Raw genomic sequence first — 27,680 nt, 5'->3', positions numbered from 1 at the left:
TAACTCTTCCTTGCAGATATGGCCGGAGAAAGGGAAGCCTTGATGGAGATGGCATATCCAGAAGTACAAGTCTTCTGCCAAAAGCATGGCCTGATGTTTGAGGTAAGCTAGAAGTAGCAGTTAATGGAGAACAATTGCAGCTCAGGATTGAAATATAGGAATCTTGATGTTTATTGAGCCTGTGTTCTTTTTTTTCTGGCAAATGTTTCACTACAACATCTTTTAAGCTTCATAGCCAGCCAACACTTGTGACAAAGCATTGCTGTTACCGTACTAAGTTTGGTAATGAAACTTTGCAAGAAGGACAGCAAGATCAGCAAACCCTAAGATTTCAATGTAAGCTGGAAGCCCAATATCACTGGCTTTAAAACCTGGGGAGTTGTTTGCTATTGTTGAGGTTCTCCAGAATTGGGTTTTTTACTAGTGCATTTGTGAAAATTTACTGTTTGGTAAGTAATAACTAAGTAATAAGTAATAACTAAGGGACGCGGTGGCTCAGTGGGTTAGGACGCTGAACTTGTCGATTGGAAGGTCGGCAGTTTGGCGGGTCGAATCCTGAGTGCCGCGTAGCAGAGTGAGCGCCTGTTACTCGTCCCAGCTTCTGCCCACCTAGCAGTTTGAAAGCATGTAAAAATGCAAGTAGAAAAATAGGGACCACTACGGTGGGAAGGTAACAGCGTTCCGTGCGCCTTTGGCGTCTAGTCATGCCGGCCACATGACCACGGAGATGTCCTCGGACAAGCGCTGGCTCTTCGGCTATGAAACGGAGATGAGCACCGGCCCCTAGAGTCGGAAACGACTAGCACGCATGTGCGGGGGAACCTTTACCTTTTACCTTTTTAAGTAATAACTAAGGGACGCGGTGGCTCAGTGGGTTAGGACGCTGAGCTTGTTGATCAGAAGGTTGGCAGTTTGGCGGGTCAAATCCCGAGTGCTGCGTAACAGAGTGAGCGCCTGTTATTCGTCCCAGCTTCTGCCAACCTAGCAGTTCAAAAGCATGTAAAAATGCAAGTAGAAAAATAGGGACCACTACGGTGGGAAGGTAACAGTGTTCCGTGCGCCTTTGGCGTCTAGTCATGCCGGCCACATGACCACGGAGACGTCCTCGGACAAGCGCTGGCTCTTCGGCTTTGAAACGGAGATGAGCACCAATCCCTGGAGTTGGAAACGACTAACACACATGTGCGGGGGAACCTTTACCTTTACCTTTTAAGTAATAACTATGGTGATAGTGAAAAAAAATGAGACTCTCATGTTCGGAGATGGTGCCATGACAACAAAAAACCCACTGCCCTGTGAGTTCCCGAAAATTCTGTCGGGCCAAACTAGATCTATTCTTGATTTATCCCAGTGCACAGTGTTTATGTTTATGTTCACAACACAGTAGTCAAAACAACTGAAGCAGCTGAAGAATTAATCTCAACAATGTTTTTAAATGTTGTAGTTAATTTCATTTATATATTATTCTTCCTCTTACAAGATCTAACATATTTGTAATTGCACCTACTGCAAAGAGGACTAGTGGACAATTTACAGTACATCTTCCTTCTCTGAACAAAAAGTTGAAAGAAGCAAAAAAAAAAGGTTTATCTTGCAAACATGCCAGTCTCAGAGTTCTGCCACTTGACCCTTTTGCTGTGTAATAGTCATATATCTAATGAATGAAAATGGGGAGAAATGTTTTCAGATGATGTTGTCTGCCAGCCAGCTCCTATGATCCATCTTGAAATCTACTCTAGGTTATTGATTTAAGATGGGGCACCTTTGATCACATGGGCACCCGCCATATGTCTACCCAACTCTTTTTAGAAGAGATCAAACGCTGCCAGAAACTTTCAGTGAGTTCCGGCTTCATTGTAAGTACTACCTTTATTTCTTTATTTTTTTAAAAAAAAGTTTTATTAATTTTTTTACAATAACAAATGTCTCATTTAGCAATAGAAATGTTGGACTCAATTGTGGTTGAGGACTACCTGTACTATATGGTCCATTTTGTGAGGATTCAGTTGATATTCATAGCTTCTGGATGGTTCTGGAACAGGAGAAAGGGAGGAACAATGCAAAAGGAAATACAGCTATGAATGTAGAGTAGTCCAGAAGAAATTTCTCATACAAGGTTCCAATGGAGACCAGAAACCTCCTTGGTGCAACTTGGATTTTTAGGCCATCCAGGCTTATACCTTCAGAAGAATTACTGAGAAAATTTATTTGCTATAGGCGCTGCTTGGAAATGACTACAGCCGCTGCCCCATTCCTTTGACCATTGGGGAACTGGAATTTGAGGCCATCAGAGCACAACTTCTAGAAGAGCCGAAGGCCTTGCAGTTTCTGGCCCAAAGGTACCTGAAGGATGAGAACGCCATCCCTCCCGTGTATGTTCTGCAGCAAACGTCTCAGGCAAACCCAGATGGTGTGGAGGAAGACTTACTCTTGATCCTCCGTAGGGCTGCCTGCCAAGCAGAAAAACACGGGCTCATCAGCCAGGAGCAATTGCAGAATTACCACAGCTCAGGTAAGCTTCCCAGGTAAGAGGTCTCCACTATAGCATGCCTTGCTGAGACTGTAAGGTACCATTTGAATAAAATAGATGGTTCACCACATAAATCTAGACTCTGGGCCATTTGGAGCTTGGTCTGTTCGGCAGTGGCGGTGGTGTTTGGGCCATTCAGTGGCGGTGATGAGTGAGGAGGTGGCAGAGGCCAAGCGTATCCCATTTTCACACTCATCACTCCTGCCGTTCAGTGGCGGTGGCGGGATGTGTGAAAATGGGACACATCCGACCTCTGCTTCCTCACTGCCTGCCCCACCCCCACCGCTGCCACTGAATGGCACAAACACCGCTACTGCCGAATGGCCCATGGCAGTGGTGAGGATCTGTGAAAATGGGACATGTCCAGTCTTCATCACCTCCCCACCACTACCTGCCCCGCCCACCTCCACCACTTAACAGGTCAAACACCATCACCACTGCTGAACAACCTGAACTGCAAACAGCTACAGCAGCAGCAGCAGCAAGAGCGGTGAGGGTGTGAAAATGGGAAGCCCCTGACCATCACTGCCGTTCTGCACTCTGCCCACCTGCTCGCTTTCCTATCCTCCTGGCTCTCTTTCCGGTAGGAAACCCCTGGTCACCACCACCACTCTGCGCTCTCCCTCCAGCTGCCCCTGATGTGTTGTCTCCGTGGCTAATTGGACATGTTGAGTTGTCCTGTGATGACTTGGCGGTGAGTTGGCAATGGCGACTTGGTGGTGGTGACCTGGCTGCAGTGAGCTGGCCATGCTGAGCTTGCCGCGCCGAATTGTCCTAGACCTGCATGGATTTACAAGATCTAAAGATTCCCTACTATCAGTTCCCATCTGCCTTTTCCTCTTTTATTTTATTTTGTAATGTAGTAGATGCCCTTCCTGTTGCTTCATGTCTTTTCTTTCCTTTAGAGAAAATAACAGCACTTCTACATTGCCCTTGTTCTCATTTCCTATCCTTCAGAAGGACTTTGAAATCATCTTGCAATTATTTTCATCACTGTTGGTTTTAAAACACAAGCAACAATCAGAAATCTCTTTGAGCCAACAGGAAAACACAGAAAATGTAACTTAGTTAGTGTCCCACTCTGAGCTATGGCTAACCGCATTGTAAAAAACATTCTCCTTGCTTCCTTCTTTCTCACAGGCAAAAGAAGAAGAAAAAATAAATAAATTCATAGGACATCCACAGTCCTCATTTTTAGGCATGCATGGGAAAGCTTCTTAACTGCAAAGCTATCACCCTTTTATGAAGCCGTTACTTTTGCTTTATTAAATGCTCACTAAAAGTTGCAAAAGTAGAACTATATTAATGATAGACATTTTAAAATCCTGGGTTTCATCATAGAAGCTTAGTTTCTCATTCTTAAGCCTAAAAAATGCACAGGTAATCCTCAACTTAAGAACTTTTGTTTAATCTGTTCAAAGTTACATTGGCACTGAAAAAAGTGATCTATGACTGGTCCTCACACTGTCTCAGTGTCCTCAGTCACATGATCACAATTTGGGCACTTGGCAACTGGCATGTATTTGGAATGGTTGCAGCATCCTGAGTCATGTGATTGCCATTTGCAACCTTCCTAGGGGGCTTCCAACAAGCAAAATCAATGGGGAAAGCCAGATTTCTTTAACCACTGTGTGATTCACATAATAATTATGTCAAAAGGTTGTAAAATCAGCCACATCTCACTTAACATTGCTTAGCAACAGAAGTTCTGGTCCCAATCATGATCATAAATTGATGACTACCTGCCTTTATACCCCATCTCCCCTAACCAAACTACTGCAGCTGCCAAGAATGGGATGATGTACCTCCTTAGTGGATTGCTGCCAATAGAGCAATCAAATGGTGGAAGCAGGGAAGGAGAAGCTATGTCTATTCATGTGGTGGGTGATCTTCATACACATAAAGCAACCTGTCCTTCAGCCTTTCACTGAAACCTCCCATTGGCAAGTTAGGTAAAGGAATGAAGTGGCTGCTGACAAAAGATGGAACATATTGGTAGAAACCAAAAGATTGGGGAAACGGGCAAGCGAAAGAGGAGTTTCAATGTGAAGAGAAGAAGATTAATGGAGATATGACTGAAAAGATTAATATTATGAAGGGAACAAGGCAGGGATGCCCTTTATCCCCATTATTGTTTGTACTGACACTAGAGATACTAAATAGAACTATAAGACAGAATAAGGATATAAAAGGTATGAAAGTTAAGAGAGAAGAATATAAGCTACAAGCTTTCGCAGATGATCTAGTATTTATCTTGGAGGAGCCAATAGAGACAGGACCTGTATTATTAGAACAAATAGAAAAATATGGTGAGGTAGCAGGTTTGAAGATTAATAAAGATAAAACAAAAATGTTAGTGAAAAATATTACTGAAAAACAAAAAAAAGAATTGATGGGAAAGTTAGAGATACAGATTGTAAAGAAGGTAAAATATTTGGGGATTCACCTGACAGCAAGATGTATGACAATTAAAGAAGATAACTATTATAAATTGAAAAGACAAATTGAAGTAGATTTGGATAAATGGAAAAAGGTACAACTATCATTAATGGGTAGGATTGCAATAATCAAAATGAATATATTACCACGATTGTTGTTTTTGTTTTCAACAATACCAATAAGATTGGAAAAGAAATATTTTGAGGGGCTAAATAAAATAATTTTGAAATATATTTGGCAGGGGAAAAAGGCAAGGATTAATTTAAAAATGTTACAGGATGCAAGACTCAGAGGTGGGTTTAGCTTACCTAATTGGGAATTATATTACCAGGCTGCAGCAATATCATGGATGAGAGAATGGATTTTACTGAGGAATACTAGATTATTGACATTAGAGGGACATGATTTACAGTTGGGATGGCATGCGTTCATATGGTATGGGAAAAATAGAATACACAGCTATTTCCAGAGACATCATATCAGGAATTCTTTATTGATGGTTTGGGAGAAAATAAAGAGGAAGCATTAGTTGAGGATTCCAGATTGGCTCTCAACTATGGAAGCATTAATACACCCCAATATGTTTAACATGGGAAACGTTATAAGATATAAAGACCTACTAACAGACATGGGGAAGCTGAAAACCAAACAACAATTAGAGGAACAAGGAATAAAGATGGATTGGTACATGAGAACACAAATACAATCTAGATATGAAAAAGATGCTAAAATAGATGGTTTTAATTTGGGGAGAACAGAGTTAAATGAAATACTTATAGGAAGTGAAGAAAAATGGATTAAAAAATGTATAGCTACTTATTATATAGGGAATTAGAGGAGGAGCAAGTTAAGGAGTCAATGATAAAATGGTCAAGAATTTTTGGATATATGATTGAATTAGACAGATGGCAGCAATTATGGGAAAGAAACTATAAACTGACAATGGCAACAGCGTATAAAGAAAATAAGTATAAGATGTTCTACAGATGGCATATGTTTCCAGAAAGACTAGCTAAAATGTTTAAGGACAGATCTATGAAATGTTAGAAATGCCATCAAATACTAGGCTCTTTCTATCATATGTGGTGGACGTGTGCAGAAGCTAAAACCTATTGGAACATAATCAGATCATGGATAGAAAAGATGATACAACAATGTATAGAACTAATACCAGAAATATTCCTGTTGGGTATTTTACCAGAGAAATATAGTAAAGAGAACACATATTTGATTATTCATATAACCACTGCAGCTAGGATTGTGTTTGCACAAAATTGGAAGGCACTGAAAGCTCCTCCAGAAGAAGAGGTGATCAGGAAAATAATGGAATGTGCGGAAATGAATAGATTAACAGTCATAATTAAAGATAAGACAGAGTCAGAGTATTATGAAATTTGGGGAAAATTTTACGAGTGGGTGAAAAAGAGAATATGCTTAAAAGGCAGCTAACACTAATTTAGATGGAAGAAAAATGAGGAGATAAGGAGGGAGACCCAGGCGACACAGTATTGCATAACTGGAGGTAGTATAAAAATTTATAGAAGTATATACGGAGAAGGTCAGATTTATAGAAATATTGATGTCATAGAAAATTAACGTTATCATACCTAATATAGACATTGAAAATCCAAGGAGAGGAGCTGCTCGGACATCACCCCTGAATTGTATCGGAAGAGGAATGGGAGGGAAGAAAGGAGAGGAGAGAGGGAAGAGAGGAGAGGAGGGGGAAGGAAGTAGGAAGGTTGGAGGGAAAGAGGAGGAGAAGTGGGGAGAAACGGGAGGGGAGTGGTGAGGGAAAGAGGAGAGGAGAGGAAGAAGAGGGAAGTAGGAAAGAAAGGAGAAAGGGAGAAAGAAAGTAGAGAAGAGGAAAGAGAGAGAAGGAGGGTAGATACAGTGAAAGGGGAAATGGACGAGCAGCACCCAAACTTACGTGTATGTATCTATGTATTGCGGTATACAGTATTTGTTGACTTGTTTGTGGAAGAAATGGAAAAATAAATAAATAAATAAATAAATAAAAGAGAAGTCTTGCAGATAGCAGCTAGACCAGACATGTCAAACTGCCGGCCCACAGGCTGGATGCGTCACACCGAAACCGCACCACCCCATTGCTGGCAATGGGGGAAAAGTCGCGATACATTGTGCAATGTCACATGATGTCAGAAGTTTGACATGCCTGAGCTAAACCAACTTCATTGTGGTTCTATATCAACCGCTGTAAATCTTGTCCAGGGCTTCCTTAATTCTAGTAGTTACTGTGGCCTACGTGGCTCCCCTTCTGAATTCCATACTCATCTTTTCTCAATCTTTTATAGAGATATACCGGGAAATTGAGGCTGGCCTCTTCAGATCAGGTGAATGTGATGGCCAAAGTACCATAGTATTCTTCACAGAAGTGGACATGCAGACATCAGATAGAGTGGATTCACTGGTGGGCACAGATGACGTTGGTGGTGAGCTGCACCCTGAAGAACCACAACAGTTAGCAGATCTGAAGGCAAAGATCATAAGCACGTACCCTGAGCTGATTAAGGTTCACAGGATTCCACATGAGGTAGAACCCAACTCTTTCCGGCAGAAGCCCTGGCCCAAGTATTTGAAGGATTTCTGTGACCAATTTATTGCTGCCACCAACCATCATGTGCTCAGGAGCCTGAGATCTCAAGAACAAAATCTTGGGAAGCCACCTGAGCTGATTCAAGAACTCACTCATCATATAGTCCTTGGTCAAAAACGCAGCCAGGCTTTCTGCTGGCAGCAGAATCTACTGGATCACATTTGTCAGCGCATTAAACAGAATCACCATCGAGCCCATTCCCCACTTGTCATCTGTGGGCCATCAGGATGTGGCAAAACATCCCTGTTGTGCCATCTCAGTGAGACCATACACACCACCCTGGGTCAGGAGACAGTGGTGATACTTCGTTTGCTGGGAACCTCGCAGGATAGTTCCACATGGAACAGCCTACTCCATAGCCTCCGCCTACAAGTTTCCTTAGCCATGGGCTTCCCTTATACCAAGCCAGTTGGCAATCCAGTCCTGCTCTTCCACCTCCTGCTTTCTTTAGCTTCTTGCCAGGGCACACGGCCCCTCGTCCTGCTCCTTGATTCAATGGAGCAGCTACACATAACTAAAAATGCTCACAGAGCTTTCTGGTTGCCAAAAATCTGTCCTCCAAAAACACACGTGATTCTTACTGTGCTTCAGAAGGAAAATGAAGATCTGCAGAAGATGACTGGGGCTCCAGAGGATTATTTTGAGATGGGACCTCTTTCTCAAGAGCAAGTGGGGGTAATTCTCTCCAAAACTTTGGCATCCACAGGGCGCACACTAAGGCTCACTCAGCAGGAGTTGTTCCTGCAAAGCTTTGCAAAGGGTGCGTATGCTCTGCCAGTGGACCTGGCCATAAGACAAGCCCAGCATTGGACTTCATACATTGTACTTGCAGCACCATCCATTTCATTTTCAGCCTTGGAATCTGCACATCACTTGTGTGACCACCTGGAGGTGGTGCATGGATCCATCTTTATAGCACATGTACTTGGCTATCTTGCCTGTGCCCGGTGAGTACAAATGTTTGTGTCACCATGGACAAAGGTTTAAAATAGCAGGATACAATTGCCAATACAGGAGACTATAAGTGGTAGCTTGGTGAAATTGTCCAAGTTCTGTAGAGGGAAAAGAGAATTCCAGATAAATCCCCAGAGATGGAATATGGTGGCTATTAGCATTTCTTTTAATGATAAAAAGGCCAGGTTCTAAATAATAATAATAGTAACAACAACAACAACAACAACTTCAATAACTCCAGCAAAGCTACAAAAAACTGCGCTACTCGGAACATCTTACATTTTAAGGAAATACCTGGTTGATACCTAGGATGCTGGCAGCAACCCATGTCAACCATTAGTGCCAGTCAATTTGAGTGTTCAGTTGACTGAGTTTCATGTTTTATGAATAAAAGTTTTATAATAATAATAATAATAAAAATTGGAAGGGACCTTGGAGGTCTTTTAGTCCAACCCCCTGCTCAGGCAGGAAACGCTATACCATTTCAGACAAATGGCTGTCCAGTCTCTTCTTAAAAACTTCCAGTGTTGGAACATTCACCGCTTCTGGAGGCAGGTTGTTCCACTGGTTAATTGTTCTAACTGTCAAGAAATTTCTTCTTAGTTCTAGGTTGCTTCTCTCCTTGATTAATCACTGATTTATTTCTTGCCATTAGTTTCAAACCTTTCTTTGTGTTTCATACTTCCATTAAATCCCAAGGTAAGGTTTAATTTATTTGCTTATTTGCTTATTTAGTTATTTGCTTATTTATTTGCTTATTTATTTATGCCACCCATCTCACTATCCAAAGTGACTTGGGCAGTTATTCTGGACAGTCCTCTCTGCAGTCCTTTCTGTGGGGTCCTAGAATTAAGAAACTATCCAAGAATTTCCCACAGGCAAACTGAGGGCTGCTTGTTACCCAACCAGTCATTTGGTGGTATTCTATGGTGAGATACGTTAAAGCAGGTACAGATAGCCCTCTGCTTACAACCCCAACTGAGACATGAATTTCTGTTTCCTAAGCAAGATGGTCGCTAAGTGTGTTGAGTCCAAATTTGCAACTTTTTTTGCCATAGTTGTTAAGCGAATCACTGCAGTTGTTAAGTGAATCATGCAGTCATTAAGCAAGTCCCCCCCTTTGATTTTACTTGTTCCAAACTACCTGGGATTGTTGCAAATGGCGATCACATGACCCCTGGGATGTTGCAACCATCATAAATGTATGCTGTTGGCCAAGTGCCATATTTTGATTATGTGATCGTGGGGATATTGCAATGGTAGTTAGTGTGAGGAGCGTTTGTAAGTTGACGGTGGGAAGTTGTCTCATTCCATGTAAGTCACTTTTTTCAGGCAGTTATAATTTTGGACATGGTTGTAAGTCAAGGAGTAACTAAAGTCATTATAAAGAAGGGCACAAAGAAGAAATTATTTTTAGCAGGCTAGCCATTCCCCTCCCCAATTATCTGCTGAGAAAAGAGAGGAATAACAGGTGCCTACCAGAGCCCTGTGGTGCAGTGGTTAGAATGCAGTACTGCAGGCTAACTCACTGCTCACTCCAGGAGTTCGATCCTGATCGCTCAAGGTTGACTCAGCCTTCCATCCTTCCGAGGTGGGTAAAATGAGGACCCAGGTTGTTGGCAATGTGCTGACTCTGTACACTGCTTAGAGAGGGCTGTAAAGCACTGTGAAGCGGTATATACGTCTAAGTGCTACTGCTATTGATATCTGCTTCTCCCTCTGTCCTTTCCATAGACATGGGCTCTCAGAAGCAGAACAAAAAGATATCTTGTCCCTGGATAATGAGGTTCTCACTGAGATTTATCGGCTTCATCCTCCTCCGAGCAAGGTGTCCCTCCGCTTTCCACCCCTGCTATGGGCTCAGTTATACCAGGACTTGGCCCAGTGGCTGGAGGACCGGTGGGCAGATGGCTTTGTGCTAAAGTATTTTGTCCACAGGTCAGTTGCAACCCTTTCCCTCCAAACCTTCTGAGATGATGAAAAAGCAGGCATCAGCTTTGACATATCTTCTTCCACGCAGGGAGTTGGCTGAGGCTGTGGAGCAGCGCTACCTGTCTGTGCCAGAGGAAAGGATCAAGCGTCACCAGCTCCTGGCAGATTACTTCAGGGGGACATGGAGCTGGGGCATGAAGAAACCCATCCTGCTACCATCCTCCAACAAGCCTGTGAGCTTTGATAGGAAGGTGAACTTCTGGAAACTGAGGACGAGGAGGATGGATGGATGGATGGATAGAGAGATGGATGGTTGGGAGACCCAAGACAGCAGTACTTCCTGGGAGTTTCCCGGAGAAGAAGGAAGAGAAATCCAGTAAAGGTTATAGAAATCAACATCAAATGCTAGCTCTGTTTTTCTGGAAAATGGCTTGGTTTTGTTGGGCCTAGTACACGGGTAGGCAACCTTGGCTCTTTTATGACTCGTAGACTTCAATTCCCAGAATTCCTGAGGCAGCATAGCTGGCTCAGGAATTCTGGGAGTTGAAGTCCACGAGTCATAAAAGAGCCAAGGTTGCCTACCCCTGGCCTAGTAGAAATTGTATGAGTGGAGCCTCTTTCATATTTACCAGCCATAATTTTGGGTAATGTAATGCCAACAAAGATTGGAGAGACAGAGGGGGTGCTGCTAACCCTAGAGGGGATATTGTAGTGCAGCATCGTAAATTTTACTCAGAAGCCCAAAAGAGCTTGGTGGGCTTTATTCTCAGATAAGAGAATAAAGCGAAATAAATCAAGACAAGAGTAATACAGAATAGAGGTGGGGAACATTTGAGGGTACAAAGGGCATTTGAATTCTTTTTAAGAGGAATTTAAGATAACTTTCAGATTCAAATCTTTGGCACTTATATCTTGCATTGCAGTAGAGGTGGTTGATAGATCTTCACCCCATCCTACTCCTGCCCTCCCCAGCTTTTAATTAGGCCACAGAGTTTGGCTTTTTGTATTAACTGATTTATATTTTTAGCTTACATAGTTTTAATCTTTTATGACTGTAAGCTGCCCAGAGTTACCTTGAGGTAAGATGGGCAGCCAATAAATTTTGCAAACAAACAAATAAATAAAGGTGAGTTTTTCTATGGTTTTCTTCTGGGTTTTAGGCCTGGGAAGGTTGTTCTTTACATTTTAAAACATTTGAATATTATTTTATGGGACATATTATATTTTAATCTGTTTCCCACCTTTTACAGAAAGCTAGCCATTATCTACGAATATGCTACTAATATTTACCTTTGTAAAGGAGCTCTGAGCCATCCCAAAATGAAGTGTTTGAAAGATGAAGGTAGAAACCCCGATACAGGGCAACATAAACTCACCAAGTCAGAAGAAAGTAATAAATAAGTCATTTGCATTGCTTCCAGGGGTAGGCAACCTCGGCTCTTTTATGACTCATGGACTTCAAGTCCATGAGTCATAAAAGAGCCGAGGTTGCCTACCCCTGGCTTATACCAGTACAATGGCCGGAAAGCGTGCCTTGATTTGATTCATTGTAAATAAGAAATTGATGTGGATTTTAGAAAAGTAAAAATCAAACGTTGATTCCTTTCATTCTAGGTAATTCCTCAGCCTCTTTGGTTCTCCAGCACCCTTGCAAACCTGAGGAAGTTGAGCGAACTGCCCTTCCATTTACTGCAAGCAGGTCTGTTTGAGGAGCTGCAAAGAGATATTTTGGGTAAGAGTTCCTGGTATTTTAATCCCAAAAGAGCTACACTTCCCAAGATTTCCTGCACATTTTGTGAATGCCTATTATGGCCTTGGTAGAACAAACAAGGAATAAATAGCGACACAAGAAAAGAAGGGGTGGTAGTTGGTAAACCCATTTCCTGTTGAGGAAAAAAAAATGTTTTATGTCCCATTATATTTATTCAGAAGTACGATAAGTGTAATACAAAATGCAGCATATTCCAAGAATATACTATAACTAAAAGATGGGGAAGGAGAGATAGGCTAAGCAGAGGGGAAGGTGGGATTTGTTATTAATGTATTAACCACTTCCGGCATGATGTTCCCTCTTTTGGAGCCCCAGGCCAACTGGCAGAGCCAGGTTTTCAAGTCTTGCAGAAGAGCAAGAAGGAGGATAATTATAATGTCCCTAAAGAAGCCCCAGTTTGATCTAAAATGTGTTGAACTGTAGAAAACATTGCTTTTTAACAATAAGTTAAATAGTCTCTGCTTCTCAGAGACCGCTTAAACAAGTCCATGCAGTTTTTTTTGGCAAGGTTTCTCAGAAGCAGTTTAGCATTGTCTCCTTCATAGTGTTCCTTGTTCAGAAAACTGCTAAATAGTTATAAAATTAGATCAGCCTGTCTAGATAATTCAGCCCTATTTGAGCATTTTTCATGTTAATGTAATGCTGTTTGACAGCAACTTCATGAGACTCATTAACCTGATTCACATAAACTAGCCCACAATTATGGCTTACTGAATAAACGGTGACTGGCTAGTTTCTCACAAACATGTTATTTGCATAATGGAATTTGTTTGGCGTAAGCCTATACAGTTTATGATTTAGCATTTTGTGTGTAACCTAGACATAAGTTATAAACAAGTCATAAGTAAGTGAAACAGTTATACAATGTGTACACTGAACCACAACCAACCACATTGCTGTACAACTTGGGAGACTACTGGATGGAAGTCTCTTTAGAAGCTGAAAGAAATATTTTCATCAAGGAGCATTACTTTCCACCTTGCTTTTGTTTGTTTTCCATTGAAACATCCAGGATCCTGGCCACGCTAGTCAAGGTTTCCTTCATTTCCACATTTCCTCCTATAGGTGCTCCTTGCTCTGGTGACTTTCTTGATATTCTTATTGTCTGCATGTGCTCCCCACTGTCTTCTTTTCCCACCAGGGAACATGAACTGGATCATCTGCAGAGCAACTTCCCCTGGTATAGAGAGCTTGACTGCTGACTTTGCCATGTGCCTTGCCCAGATCAACTGCCCAGAGCTGCATCTCCTGCAAGAGACTCTCCTGCTTCTGCAGCCTCTTGTGGATAGCACACAAATCCACGGAGGTAGATAATCACTGCCACCCTTGGGAATGACTCCCAAGAACTAGTTTGGGAATGACTCCCAAGAACCTTGTCCAGTCAATGGTCAGTCTAGCAATAGCAATACCACTTAGACTTACATATCACTCCATAGTGCTTTACAGCACTCTATGAGCAGTTTACAACGTCAGCGTATTGCCCCCCAACAATTTGGCTCCTTGTTTACCAGCCTCAGGAGGATGGAAGACTAAATTAACCTTGAGCCAGTCAGGATTGAACTCCTGGCTATGGGCAGAGTTTGCCTGCAATACTGCATTCTAACCACTCCACCCTCTTGGTTCCTAGTCTACTCAACAAGGCTGCCAAGTGCAGTGCGGGGGGAATCAGTTCTTCAGTGAGAGGAATCAGTTGGATCAAGCTGATATATAAAGAGATATAAGGTCAAAGTTTGTTATCTTATTAGGATAATAAGATGCAATGGGAAATGTTTTTCTGTTTGGTGTCTGGCATTTCCAAACTTCCCCCTCCTCTTGATTTGAGAAAGATGTTTTCCTCCCTGTTTTATTGCTTTGTTCTTTCCTTTTAGGGACGCGGTGGCTCAGTGGGTTAGGACGCTGAGCTTGTCGATCAGAAGGTCGGCAGTTTGGTGGGTCGAATCCCGAGTGCTGTGTAACAGAGTGAGCGCCTGTTACTCGTCCCAGCTTCTGCCAACCTAGCAGTTCGAAAGCACATAAAAATGCAAGTAGAAAAATAGGGACCACTACGGTGGGAAGGTAACAGCGTTCCGTGCGCCTTTGGCATCTAGTCATGCCGGCCACATGACCACGGAGACGTCCTTGGACAAGCGCTGGCTCTTTGGCTTTGAAACAGAGATGAGCACCGGCCCCTAGAGTTGGAAACGACTAGCACGCATGTGCGGGGGAACCTTTACCTTTTACCTTCCTTCCTTTTGGTTCCCGAAGAAAAACAAGTGCAGCAACTAACCAGAGCTCCATTACCTCTAGAAATTTGAGATCCTTTACCTGCATGCTTACAGCAGCTGTGACTAATGCATAGTCTCTTCTGCCTTCCAAGATACATAAATAAGAGAGTATCCCTTTGTTGGATGGGGTCTCTCTCAATAATGCTGTCTAATAATTATTGCAGTAAGCCTTGATTATTTGCTTGTGTCCTACACTTGATTCCATATCAGTCAGTTTATTTAAGTGGATGTGGCTAGCCTTTGTGTTGAAATTAATAAATGCAGAGTCCAACATCCAATAAACTTCCAATATCTAAGGGGCTGCCACAAAGAAGAGGGAGGGTGTCAATTTATTCTCCAGAGAACCTGAAGGCAGGACAACAAGCAATGGATGGAAAATAATCAAGGAGAGAACTAATCTAGAAATAAGGAGAAATTTCCTGGCAGTGAGGACAATCAATCAGTGGAACAGATTGCCTCTGGAAGTTGTGGGTGCTCCATCACTGGAGGTTTTTAAAAAGAGATTGGAAAACCATTTGTCTGAAATGGTGTAAGATCTCCTGGTTGACCAGGAGGTTGGACTAGAAGACTTCCAAAGTCCCTTCCAACTCTGTTATTTGTTCAATGTTCCTCATGCCAGATCAATGAACTACCATTGATCTGGTTGAGGAAAGGATCCATAGCTCTGTTCACTCGTATCTACCACTCCAGCCCACGTCTTTATTCTTGGATCATTGCCACTAATATAATTTGAATCCCACCATTGAGGTGGGCTAGGCTTTCACTAAATTCTGAATCTATTTTTAGCTAACAGAACACAAATAGAAGATGGTCCCACATCCCCTATCTTTGTCCTTCTGCAGAAGTGAGTATGATCTACACGGAGATGTTGGCACGGCTGTTTTTCCTCAGGCCATCTTACCCTAGGATCATTGGGAATGTATGTGAGCAGTGTGAGAGCTGGTTTGGTGTTTGGCCCCATCCTGTCCTTATCCCTCGCTCTGGATTTTTCCATCCACCTGGAGGACCTCTGTGTAAAACGCTGCCTGGATTCCCTAAAGGTAGAATAGTCTCTTTGCCTAACAAGTCATAATTACTATTCCTCCCTCCCCCTTCATCATCAAAAAAAGCATTGTGTAGCTAGCTCTATGCCTGGGGGCCTTATGGACACCCACTTAAATCCTCCAAATGTCTTGATTAGAGTGGAAAAACCTTTGAAGACTAAAGTTCCATGAAGCTCACTGGATGATCTTGGATCCATCCACTTTCCACCCAATCTAAGAACTGTTGTGGGGCAGCACGTGGGAAAAGTTACAGGAGGTTGGATTTTATCATAGGGCAAGGAAACATGCAGGGTGTCAGATTAAGCAGGCTATGGAGATTCTCAATCATCCAGGTCATGGTTGTCCCAAAGGTACTTTTCCAAAAGGCAACTAGACTTTCTTGGGGTTTTTTGTTGAGAACGTTTTGCTTCTCATCCAAGAAGCTTCTTCAGTTCAGTTCTGAAGAAGCTTCTTAGATTAGAAGCGAAAAGTTTTTAAGGTAAAAAAACAAGAACAGGACAGTCCAGTTGCCTTGCGACACCAAAGCAGGCTATTAACTTTCTGAAGGTCAAAAAAAGGACCAGACATTCCACTTGAATCAAAACCTATCTGCCACGTTAATTCCTCAAATCTCTGTCCCCCCAACCTTTCTCCTTGCAGGCACTTCAGTCCTAGAATTCAACCTTGACCAAAAGTTGCTTCTGGCTGGTTCTCTGACTGGTTCTCTGATCATATGGGACATGGAAGATTTTACTGTGCGACATGTCCTAACAGGACATTCTGGTGAGTCACCAAAAGGTCATTTTTATAGCCAACCTCCATCAGGGGCTCTAGTTAATCACAGTTATGACAGCACAGAAAGCAGATCAGAGTTATTTATGTGAACTAGCGGTAAACACTTTAAGGATAATCTCAGTGGCTGGGTTCAATTCACACATTAGGTGAGGCTAAAATAGGTTGTGATTCAACATGTTGTGGAAATACAACAGCTCTTGTTGTCTTATTATTTATTTATTTATTTATTTATTTATTTATTTATTTATTTATTTATTTATTCAATTTATATACCACCCTTCTCCCGTAGGACTCAGGGCGGTTCACAAGGTTTTCAAAAAACAGATACAACAATTACAAATAGCACGTGGTGTGCACCAGGTCATCAAAAGATTTGTTTGGATGGGCACAGCATGTTACATGAATACAGGGATTTGTTTTAGAATTAAGCAAGTTGCATGAATTCAGTGGGTCTAGGGAGATTCTCAATCATCCAGATCATGGTTGTCCCAAAGCTGCTTTTCCAAAGGCAACTGGACTTTCAGTTCAGTTCAGAATTGAAGACATTTCTTGGATGTGAAGCAAAATGTGATATGTGATATGGGTACACATTGTTAGCCACAGAGCAAAGTTAATTCAGCTGACAACTCCCTAAGGCTATCCATTGAAGACGAAAAGACCAAAGTTTCTGTCTTGGGCATTTCTGCCCGCTGTTCTAAATTTTTCCTTTGAAGTTCTGAAACTCTTGAGGTGGTTTTCAAGACCCATCAGAGCATTTATATGAATGTTTAATCCCAAGTCTGATATGCCTGAGTGAATCACATTGCTGTAGATAAATAAAACTCTGGGGTCCATTGTCCACTGCCTTCTTTCTGTCTGCTATTCAGTATACTGGAATAGGAAATATTGCTATGAATTGTTTGCTACAGTCCCATTTTTCTTCTACCAACTAAGCCACAGGCTATTAGGTTAGGGAACAGGAGTGTCTATAGATCGAGGGGTTAAAAAAAAGTCAAGGTGGCAATCACAACCACATGACTGAAGCCACAATTTTGATTTCCAATTCCATTTCAAACTACAAGGACCTGTAACTACAAGGATACACGTTGTTTCTCTTGATCCGTAATCAGATTTGTGAGCATACTTGCTGACATCCTCTTTTGAGGACCTTCCTTGCACTATCTTTTCTCTTTTGCAGCTGAAGTGAAATGTGTGAAATTATTTGGGAAGGGGTCCCGTGCTGCCTCAGTGGCTATGGATCGGACACTGCGCTTGTGGTGTCTGGATTCTGCCAGGGAGGAATTCTCTATCCACAATGTTCACCCTGGAGAGCTGAGGTGTTGCCAGCTGCACATTGATGAGAAGAATCAGATGATATACTGGGCATCAGGTTTAGAGGTATGGAACCCACCATGCATGTGGAGGGGAGGGGGCAGCTAAACAATGAAGCAGGTGCAAAATATGGGCAGGGGTCTTCAGAGCAGAGAGCAAGGGAATAATGAAATAAATATATTGAGAATTTTGTAAGGCTTCCTCTGATCTTGTTGGATACTCTGAGTCTGGGTAATTTGGAAGAGGAAATATTCTGGAGAATCAGGATCACGAAGAGAAGCCAAATTCAGGAGCTAAATTCTGGTTGTGCCTTCAGAAAGTTATTGAAAGTGAGAAGAAAGAAAGAAATCTAGGTGAGATTCTCAGGAACAAATGCACAATCTCGGCACTGGCATTAACAAGCTTCCAAGAGTATTATTTGGATGATAGAGGGAGTAAGGAAAGACTGACTCTCCAGATGAAAACAGACACAGCACCCATCACCCTGCAAGATCCCAATTATGATTATGATTATGATTTTTAACCATAGATCATTATATCTGGGAGTGATGGGAGTTGGAGTCTAAGACACTCTGGAGAAGCATGGGTTAACTTCGCTATGTGGACAAAATTGAATTTGGGAAACAACAATACACATCTATGTATCCACCTCTGCAGTTAAAGACAGAAATTGATCTTCTGCCAGATTATTAGTTCACTTCTTAGCAGATTTCCTGGGACTGCTGTCTGAAACCTCTTAAGTTTAATGTATCTCCTTAAGTTTAGAGACGATAAAGAAGAGCTGTTTGCTCTCTATTCACAGAAAAAAAAATCTGCTTTAGAGAGAAGAGGGTAAAAACGGAAGGAGAGCTTGAATGGGTTTTTTTCCTCCTGCTCCCAGGTCAGCGCTTGGCATCTGGAGACAGCTGTACCCATTTTCCAGATCTGTGCTGAGCCTCCAGACCAGTGGCTCTGTGGAACTGTGTTTGTACCAAGGCAGGTGGTTGTGACGATATCTGAACGGGGTGTCCTCTGCCTGTGGGACAGCATCAGTGGACAGCTACACTCCAAGCAGGAACTGATAGGGCTGGAAGAAGAGACACCAACATGCAGTGTATTGCTCCACACGCTGGGCAGGATGGTGGCCGGCTTCAGCAAGGGCTCTCTCTTAATGGTGCTTGTTCTTCTGACATGTCTCTTCTTGGGGAAAGGGAACATGGGTCACCCAAGGGACATCTTTGGATGCGGGAACAGTGGACTACCACAGTGTTCTGGTTTCCTTGCAGATGCCTTGGGAAATCTTACTTCAGGTTTCCACAGCCTTTTGGTGTTAGGGCCTTACAGGTAGTTTCCAACTTACAACTATTCATTTAGTGACCATTTGAATTTACAATGGCCCTCAAAAAAGTAACTTACAACAGGCTCTTGCACTTACAACCATCTCAGCATCCCAATTACAGTATGTGATCAAAATTCAGGAGCCTGACAACTCACATGTATTTACGATGGTTGCAGCATCCCGGGGTCACCTGATTACCATTTGTAACCTTCTCAGCTAGCTTCCAACAAGCAAAGTCGATTGGGGAACCAGATTCACTTAGCAACCGCAGTGATTCACTTAACAACTGTGGCAAAAAAAAGTCCATCCCTGTCCTACAACTCCTCAGGTTTTTAAGCAGCACTGTCCTGGCCTTCCTTGGAGATAATAATGGCTGGATTTAGAGCAGTGGTCACCAACCTTTCCGGCTTTGTGGACCACTGGTGGTGGCTGGGGGGGTGGGGTGGGGAGACAGGATTGGTTGCGTGTGAGCGGTGGGCAAGTGCTCATGCAGCTTCATTTGCACAAGCTTGCAGAAATGGAGCTTCGTGTGTGCATGGACTCACCTGCCACTCGCGCAAGTGGAGCTGCATGTGAGCGCACTCGTCCACCCTTTGCATGGCCCAGTTCTGAATGGGCCGTGGTCCTGTACCAGCTCACAGCCTGGGGGTGGGAACCTCTTATTTGGAGTATGTAGAACCTCTTATTTCCACAGTTAAAACTCTTCCTTTTCTCCCACCCTATCCTTATATCCAAGAAAGAGGATGGGATCTTTTATTATTCAATCAACCACCTCCCTGGTGCCTCTCTTGACAGATCTCTTCCGATGGGCACAGCCTCTTGGAAAAGCTCCCAGAAAGGATCAGCTTTGTGGTGCTTTCAAAAGATGAATCTCTCCTGGCAACAGGTTTGAGTGAATTTCCTGCTCACTTACCCTACATTGCTTAATAATGTTATTTAATAGCTGCATCATATCAACAAAGTAGCTGGCGGAGGCCAATGCTGATCTTCTAATCTCTGTAAGCCAAGAAGATTGGCTTTAATCACTTGACATTTGGCAAAAACTACCAAACTTTTTTTTGCCAGCGGGCACATTTGTAGTTTTCAGCATATGTTGTCGTAGTGGTTATTATTACTTAAACCTGTCTGTTACCAAAGCATACAGACTTCTTATGGTTTACAAAAGATAAAATGCAATGTTGGGACGTTCTTACAAAATGATATCTACAATGGCTGCAGTTAATCATAAAATATCCATTCACCAGAAGGGTCCCTGCATGATCTCTCATCATCCCCTCCCAGATGCCTTCTATATTCTAGTTACCTTTGTCTCTAATTTTTGTTTTTAGCAGTTTAGCACCCAAACTGTGCATCTGTTTTGAGACTGGAGGTATTCTGATAAATCAAGAGAGTGCTAGATGCTGGTACTTTACCTTATGCCGGTTTCCCATTTAATTTTGTAAATAAGAAGGGGTGGGGGGAGTTAGGGATGAATTAAGGAAGGCATTGGGCATAGCCCTGTCATAGTCTACTTACAACACATAGCTTGTATACACATAAAGCTCTTACATCCAAAAAATAAAAAACCACCACACTCCCAAAACTATGATTGCTGGCTATTGTCTTGGCAGGAATGGCAGGTATTTATTGCCTTGGCAGGAATGTGTGTCAATGTGGATGCATAAGCCATGGTTCAGTTGGGTTGTTTGCCAATGCAATGAGCTTTTTATACCCAAGAGTGCCAGAGCAGAAACTGACCTATGAGTTATTGTTCATTTCTTACATGACCTATATACTTGCAAGCTTTTCATGATGCCACCATCATGCTTGCATCATCATTTTAACATCATTGCATTTATTATGGATGCCTCATTTTGTGCACTGCATTGTTTTAGGTGTTGGGCACCGTGTAAGAGTTTTTCTGGGCAATGTGACAGGATTCCATCAACTCCTGCCCTCAGATTTGCTGCATTCTGCTGAGGTTTGTGCAGCTGCTATTTCAATAGACAATAACACCATCGTCACAAGCTCCCAGGATGAATGCATATGGGTAAGAGGCATTATCCTCACATTATCCTAATGTTGTAAAACAGGTGTGTTTCATGTGTGACTAAGGCAAGGGCATTCTATGATGGGGGGAGAGGAGGGAAAGAAAGGAAAAAAGTCAAATTGGTCACTGTATACTTAAAGCTACATATGTCACACACATGATGCATGTAAAAAGGGCTGAAGTTTCAATCATACAATCCCAGCTGTGTGTGTGTGTGTATGGGGTGGGGGAATGAGCTCAGTTGATTAGTTTAGGACTTGTGAGAAGAATTTTCCCTGATTTTCAGCTCAGATGAAAGAATTGACACAAAATGAAGCTAGCTAGTCCAGAAACCATTGCTGTGTCACAAATTGTTGAAGGAAAAGTCTTCATCAGACTTATTAGGACAGTTTTCATAGCTCAAAGGGATAAAAAATGATTTTACTACTGGTCAGCAGTTAGAGATGAGGGAAGATTTAGGGCAGGGGTCTTCAAACTTGGCCCATTTATGACTTGTGGACTTCAACTCCCAGAATTCCTCAGCCAGGCACCTGGCTGAGGAATTCTGGGAATTGAAGTCCACAAGTCATAAAAGGGCCAAGTTTGAAGACCCCTGATTTAGGGGCTACAAAGAAAGCTGGCGAGAAAGTCACATGTTCTAGAACAGAGTTCCTCAATCTTGGCAACCTTAAGACATGTGGACTTCAGTTCCCGAAATCCCCCAGCCAACAGTTGAAGTCCACATGTCTTAAAATTGCCATGTTTGCTGCACTAGAGCAGGCGTCCCCAATCCGCAGCATACCAGCAAACCGGGCCGCGCAAAAAAGTAAAGCACCATCCATCCGTGAGATGCAGGAAGCACGCAAAACCACACCCTCTCCGATCCATGGAAAAACCTTTCTCCACAGAACTGGTCCCTGGTGCCCAAAAGGTTTTGGGCTGCTGTTCCAGAGGACAGGTTATTTATCATCACTCTAGAAATATTTTACTTTTGATTGGGAAGAACTTTTAAATAAATGCATACGATCGTACCAAGTACAGCTATGAAGTTTTACTTCTCTTGAACTTTACAGCGTATTTTTCTAGCATTTGAGACCCAAATCTTTATACCTGGTTCTTTGGCTCATAAACCTGTTTGTCTCAATGAGCCTCACCCTCCAATGAAATTGTCTCCTTCCTTACTATGCTTCTTCTTCTATCTAGGTCTGGTGTCTAGCGAAACAGGGTTTGCTGACAGATGTTTTGACCGATACAGGGATGCCTTCTACACACCTGGCTCTCTGGGATGTCACGCTGGTGTCGGCCTCTTGCCACGCATCTTATCTCAGAATCTGGGACCTTAGCTGTGATCGCAAGCACAAACTACTCCCACCTTGTATGGCAAGCAAGCGTTGCATTGGGCTTTCCCATAATGCCAAATTCATTTATTTTCCCCAAGCTTACTGCAGCTCTAATGTTGTCATTTGGGATACAGAGGCAGGTAAGTGATACACCTGCCAAAAAGTTTAGCAGAGAAATTTTGGGTCAAATGCTCCAGAACAGGAAGAGGCATTTGGAGTTTGGAGAGCATGTCAGGGACATCCTTGCAAAATAGCTGTAATAGAGACCCTTGCCCATTCACAAAGTGACTTGCCAGAAAGCAGACTGATTAGATGATATCTCCAAGGACTATGTCTCTCCCTTTCCATTATTGGCAATGTCATAGTTTAAATTGATGGGATATGAAGCACATCCACCTACCAGACTGAGCCAGAAGGGCAGAGACAATTGCAAATAGCCCTGTAACTGTAGATATGGCCCCTCTGATAGTAAGAGCACTTAGACTTATAAACCACTTCATAGTGCTTTACAACCCTCTTTAAGCAGTTTACAGAGTCAGCATAATGCCCCCAACAATATGGATCCTCATTTTACCGAGTTCGGAAGGATGGAGGGCTGAGTCAACTGTAAACTGGTCGGGACTGAACTCCTGGCAATGGGAATGCAGGGTTAGTCTGCCATACTGCATTCTAACCACTGTGCCACCATTGGCTCTGATAGCAAGACCCCCTATCTTCCATAGATAATAGTTCAACAGTTCTTTTTTCTGAGAATGCTATGCTGCCTATGCAAGGCTTAGAAGCATTATTGGACATAAAACTGATGGGGAGATTGCAACTTTTCTTTCCATCCATCCATCTGTTTATTTTAAATTAAGGAACACTATAGGGATGCAGTGGCTCAGTGGGTTAGGACGCTGAGCTTGTCGATCAGAAGGTCGGCAGTTTGGCGGGTCGAATCCCGAGTGCCGCGTAACAGAGTGAGTGCCTGTTACTTGTCCCAGCTTCTGCCAACCTAGCAGTTCGAAAGCACGTAAAAATGCAAGTAGAAAAATAGGGACCACTCCGGTGGGAAGGTAACAGCGTTCCGTGCGCCTTTGGTGTCTAGTCATGCCGGCCACATGACCACGGAGACATCCTCGGACAAATGCTGGCTCTTCGGCTTTGAAATGGAGATGAGCACCGGCCCCTAGAGTCGGAAACGACTAGCACGCATGTGCAGGGGAACCTTTACCTTTATCTTTATAGGACTTGGGTGGGTGGAGTACAGCCTGGCATTCAAACAAGGATTGGGGAGACTAAGAAAAGGAAGAAGGGGCCATGCCTGTTCCTGCTCTTCCACTGATGTAGCTTAATTTCATTTATTTGTTATACTATTTGTTATATTATTTATTTATTTGTGCAATTTGTCCACTCCCTCATTGCTCACGAACTTTGTGGAGTTTATGGATTTTAAAAGATCTCTAAGAATAAAAATACATCTGAAAACATCAGTAATAAAAAATAACAATATCCCAATATTGAACAATGAGAAAAGTATGCACTTCTATACACACACATGAGCACACAGCCAGGTGCTTTTTTCTCTCCTGTCCTCCATGTTCCTGTAGAATAGATTTGAAGCATAAAGGTTTTTTTCTTCCTCTGTGATTCTTTCCACAAGGACCTAAGAATTTAATCTAATCCACCATTTTGTCCAGGGACTAACTAGCTTCTGTTAAAAAAACTGGTTATTCGGGCAATAGTACTACCTGCCTTGTGTTTCCCAGAAAATGACATTGAGATAATGTCTTGAAACTAATCAAGGAGAGAATCAACCTAGAACTAAAGAAAAATTTCCTGACAGTTAGAACAATTAACCAGTGGAACTGCTTGCCTCCAGAAGTCGTGGGTGCTCCAACACTGGAGGTTTTTAAGAAGAGACTGGATAGTCATTTGTCTGAAATGATATAGGGTTTCCTGCCTGAGAAGAGGGTTGGATTAGAAGACCTCTAAGGTCCCTTTCAACTCTGTTAGTCTGTTATTCCAAAGTAGAAAGAGAAATGGCTAGCAGAATTATACTCAGCCATGATAGTCTTCTTTGTGAACTTGTTGGCTCCCTTTTCAAGCCATCCAAACTGGCAGTGAACATTGTAGCTTAATCATATGTGGGTGAAGAGGTATTTTTTTGCCACCATTCCCGGTTCCATCCTGAATGCCGGCTCATCTGGCTTGCTTTGTATCTGGGAGAAAATGGAGCATCCTTAGTTGTTGGTCACTGCTGGAGGATGCAGCAGTTGGGCATCAATTCCAGTAGCTCCAATACAAGTGATCCTCCTCAACTTACATCCATTTCTTCAGCGACCATTCAAAATCAGAACAGCAGTGGAAAAAATGACTTACAACCCATCCTCACATTTATGCAGGTAGTCCTCAACTTACAACCATTTGTTTAGTGACTACTCAGTTATAATAGCACTGAAAACAGTGACTTAAGACTGGTTATCACACTTACAACCATTGCGGCATCCCCATGGTCAGGTGGTTAAAATTCGGGTGTTTGCCAACCGGCACATATTTACAAAGGTTGCAGTTTAATGGGGGTGCCAGACAATAAAATAAACTTTAGATAAGATAAGATAACCTTTATTGTTATTTTTTTACTGTCATTTTTTTTACGATCACCATTTGGCACCTTCCCAGATGGCTTCTGCCAAACAAAACCAGTGGGGAAAGCTGGATTCTCTTAATGATCGCATGAGTCACTTAACAACTGCAGTGATTTTCTTAACAACCACAGCAAAAAACGGTTGCAAAATCAGACACTACTTGCTTAACAATCGTCTTGCTTAGCAATAGAAATTCCGGTCCGAACTGTGGTCGTAAGGAGTACCTGTAACAGGAGGGATCAGCAGTGCTTGTTGATGTCAGAACCCAATTTATTTATTTAATTGGATTTATTTATTTAATTGGATTTAGGACTCAATTGTTGGGAGGGGGTGATTTCTCTGTTCCTGTGAGTTCTGCCGTACCCCTGGGGGGAGGGGGGGAGCTGTGGAAACTACAGTGAATCCTCTCCGCTTTCCTCTATCTGCCTTTTTGATCTATTTCCCTTGATGCCAGCCTGGGGTGAGAATGGAATGTACTTCCGGCCATCTGCCTTATCTCTAGCTGCGGAAGAACAGGCATGAAGACCTAACAGTCTAACAGCCTTGGGAATGGTGTCTTATCAACCCAGTTCCCACAGTGGACCCACACCTGGGGATTGGCTCATTTGAACTGACCAGATGGACTATTGGTGTGTGTGTGTGTGTGTGTGTGTGTGTGTGTGGGTTGCTAGTTGCTCTTTTAACCTATTGATTCACATGGGAAACTCTCAGATCCTGCCTTCTATGCCTGCTGTCAACTTCTCCTAATAAAAGTTCCTTTTGGAATGAAGCTGTTTCAGGAGTTCTGCTTTGAGGGATTGAGGCAGGTCCTTACAGCTGACATTTGTCTTCCATCAGGAAAGGAGCATGATAAATTGGATGCATCGGCTCCAGTCCAGTGTCTGGAAGTGGCTGAGCAGAAGAATCTTCTCTTTGTTGGACTGGTTTCTGGAACAGTGCTGGTGTTTCCCTTGGATTCCAGGCACGATGTTGGTTGCATCCCTCCAGCAGAGAACCGAAAGCCTATCTGCAACCTGGCACTCACTCAGAATGAAGATCAGCTGGCAGTTGCCTGTGATGATCTTGTGCAGGTACTGGATCTGCATCAGGAAGAATTGGGTCTCTTGATTGACCGACCGGCTTACACCTTTTACACACAGATCCCTGGAGCAACAATTTCTAGTGTGGCTCTTCTGTCTGGATATCGAGTGCTCTACGGAATGACCAATGGGGAGCTCTTCACGTACTACTGTTTGGAGGCCCACGTGTTCCCGCTAGAAGCTCATGGGAACTGCATCACCTGCCTGAAGACCAGCCATGGAGAGAAATGGCTGCTGAGTGGTTCAGAAGATTCCCTGTTGTGTCTCTGGGATGTTCAGCTCTGCTCCTGGGAGCACCAGATGTTTTTCCAGAAGGTAGGATTTCTGCTCTTGCAGAAAGTTGATACGTCCAATTAAAATGTAGAACTGGTATTAGAGTAGAGATGGAAGGTGAACCTAAGGGAACAGAGGAGCATTAACATTAGAAAACTTCAGAACAGCTGCCATGGTGGGGAATTAAAACATGAACATTTCCTCAAATCTCAATCTCAGTACATGAAACAAGTCATAGTAATTTGCAGCACTAAGCTGATTCTGAAAAAGCTAAACAGAATCAGATATAGTTAATACTTGCTTGGGAGAGCCCCAGGAAATGTCTGAGATAGGGATATTTATTTATATGTTTCTGTGGTCTCTAGAGGACTTGGACAGAATCCATTTTAAAGGCAAATACTACTGGGAATAGCCAGATAGCCAGCCAGCTAGCCAGCTTTTGAGCAATTAAGGGTTTTAGAGGTGGATAATCTAATCCAAATCTGACTGCACTGAAGAGAAGTTCTAGAAAAATATAATTTTCTTCTGTATGCAATCAGTCCAATAGTGCCTTTTATGTTTATCTCCAGAGACTGACCTGGAGTCTCTGTCTCCTGTTTGCCCTTCTGCTGATCTGTGTCTTGCATGTTGTTTTCCTGTTGAATTGGATTACTTTTGTGAAACTCTGTTTGTTTGTTTCTTCCTTCCCAGCAAGATTCCTTTTCCCATGGCATTATCTGTGCGTGCTTTTCAAAGGATGACCAGTACTTGTTCACCAGCTCTTTGGATCAGTGTGTTACAGTGTGGGATGTCTCACGGGGTAAGAAATTTGTTATTTTTAGGAACCTGCAACTTTGGGCACGGTTACCTTATATGGTAGCAGTCTCAAAGCAAAGCTTGTCATAAAGTTGGGGGAATAAACAAAGGTGTTTTCCCCTCCTTCAAACGTGTGGTAGGATGTTGAAGCAGATGTATGTGTGGGGAGGCAGGGTAAAGAAATTCAAGACACTAGTAGCTCCAACTGTGTGATTGAAGCTGCTATCTCGATCCCTCCTGCTGACAAGCTGTGGGGTGGAAAAAATGTCTGAATGTAATTTGAGCTCCTTGTTGTGACATATGCCATGTTCCAATTTTCCACAGGGGTCCTCTTAGCAGTTCAGTTTGTGCATGCAAAAATTACCAGAATGGTGTCAACAGGTGAAGGCTTTGTTGCAACAACACAAGTTGGCTATCTCATGCGGGAGAGATTCCGCTGCTCACACGCCATCAACTTTCATCCTGAACTGCTCAGCAGTATTAAAGCAACATACACAGTGAAATCTCAGCCAAAAGAGAGACAGGATCCAGGAGAGATTCGGGGAAATCTAAGGAACGCTCAAAGCTGTACCAACAAACTGTCACAAATTTGTAGGATTGTGTGA

The 27,680-nt window shown here is 42.8% G+C and overlaps 1 protein-coding gene across 1 annotated transcript; it reads left to right on the top strand.

Annotated features, from left to right (window-relative positions):
* Positions 1-18: 18 nt before the first annotated feature.
* On the top strand, positions 19-27,680 carry NWD1 (NACHT and WD repeat domain containing 1; the record flags this gene model as incomplete). The annotated part of the gene is made up of 14 exons (XM_081320434.1): positions 19-102; positions 2,218-2,512; positions 7,285-8,533; positions 10,275-10,478; positions 10,561-10,705; positions 12,087-12,204; positions 13,385-13,549; positions 16,190-16,312; positions 17,502-17,701; positions 18,516-18,788; positions 19,749-19,839; positions 25,766-26,322; positions 26,971-27,079; positions 27,400-27,680. The coding sequence occupies 14 exons, from the start codon at positions 19-21 to the stop codon at positions 27,678-27,680; spliced, it is 3,894 nt and encodes a 1,297-aa protein (XP_081176560.1).

Source organism: Vipera berus (genome assembly GCF_964194415.1).
Source record: "Vipera berus genome assembly, chromosome: 1".
NCBI classification, from domain to species: Eukaryota; Metazoa; Chordata; class Lepidosauria; order Squamata; family Viperidae; genus Vipera; species Vipera berus.
Note: the sequence above shows the minus strand (reverse complement) of the source record. Positions and strands in the feature narration are given on the sequence as shown.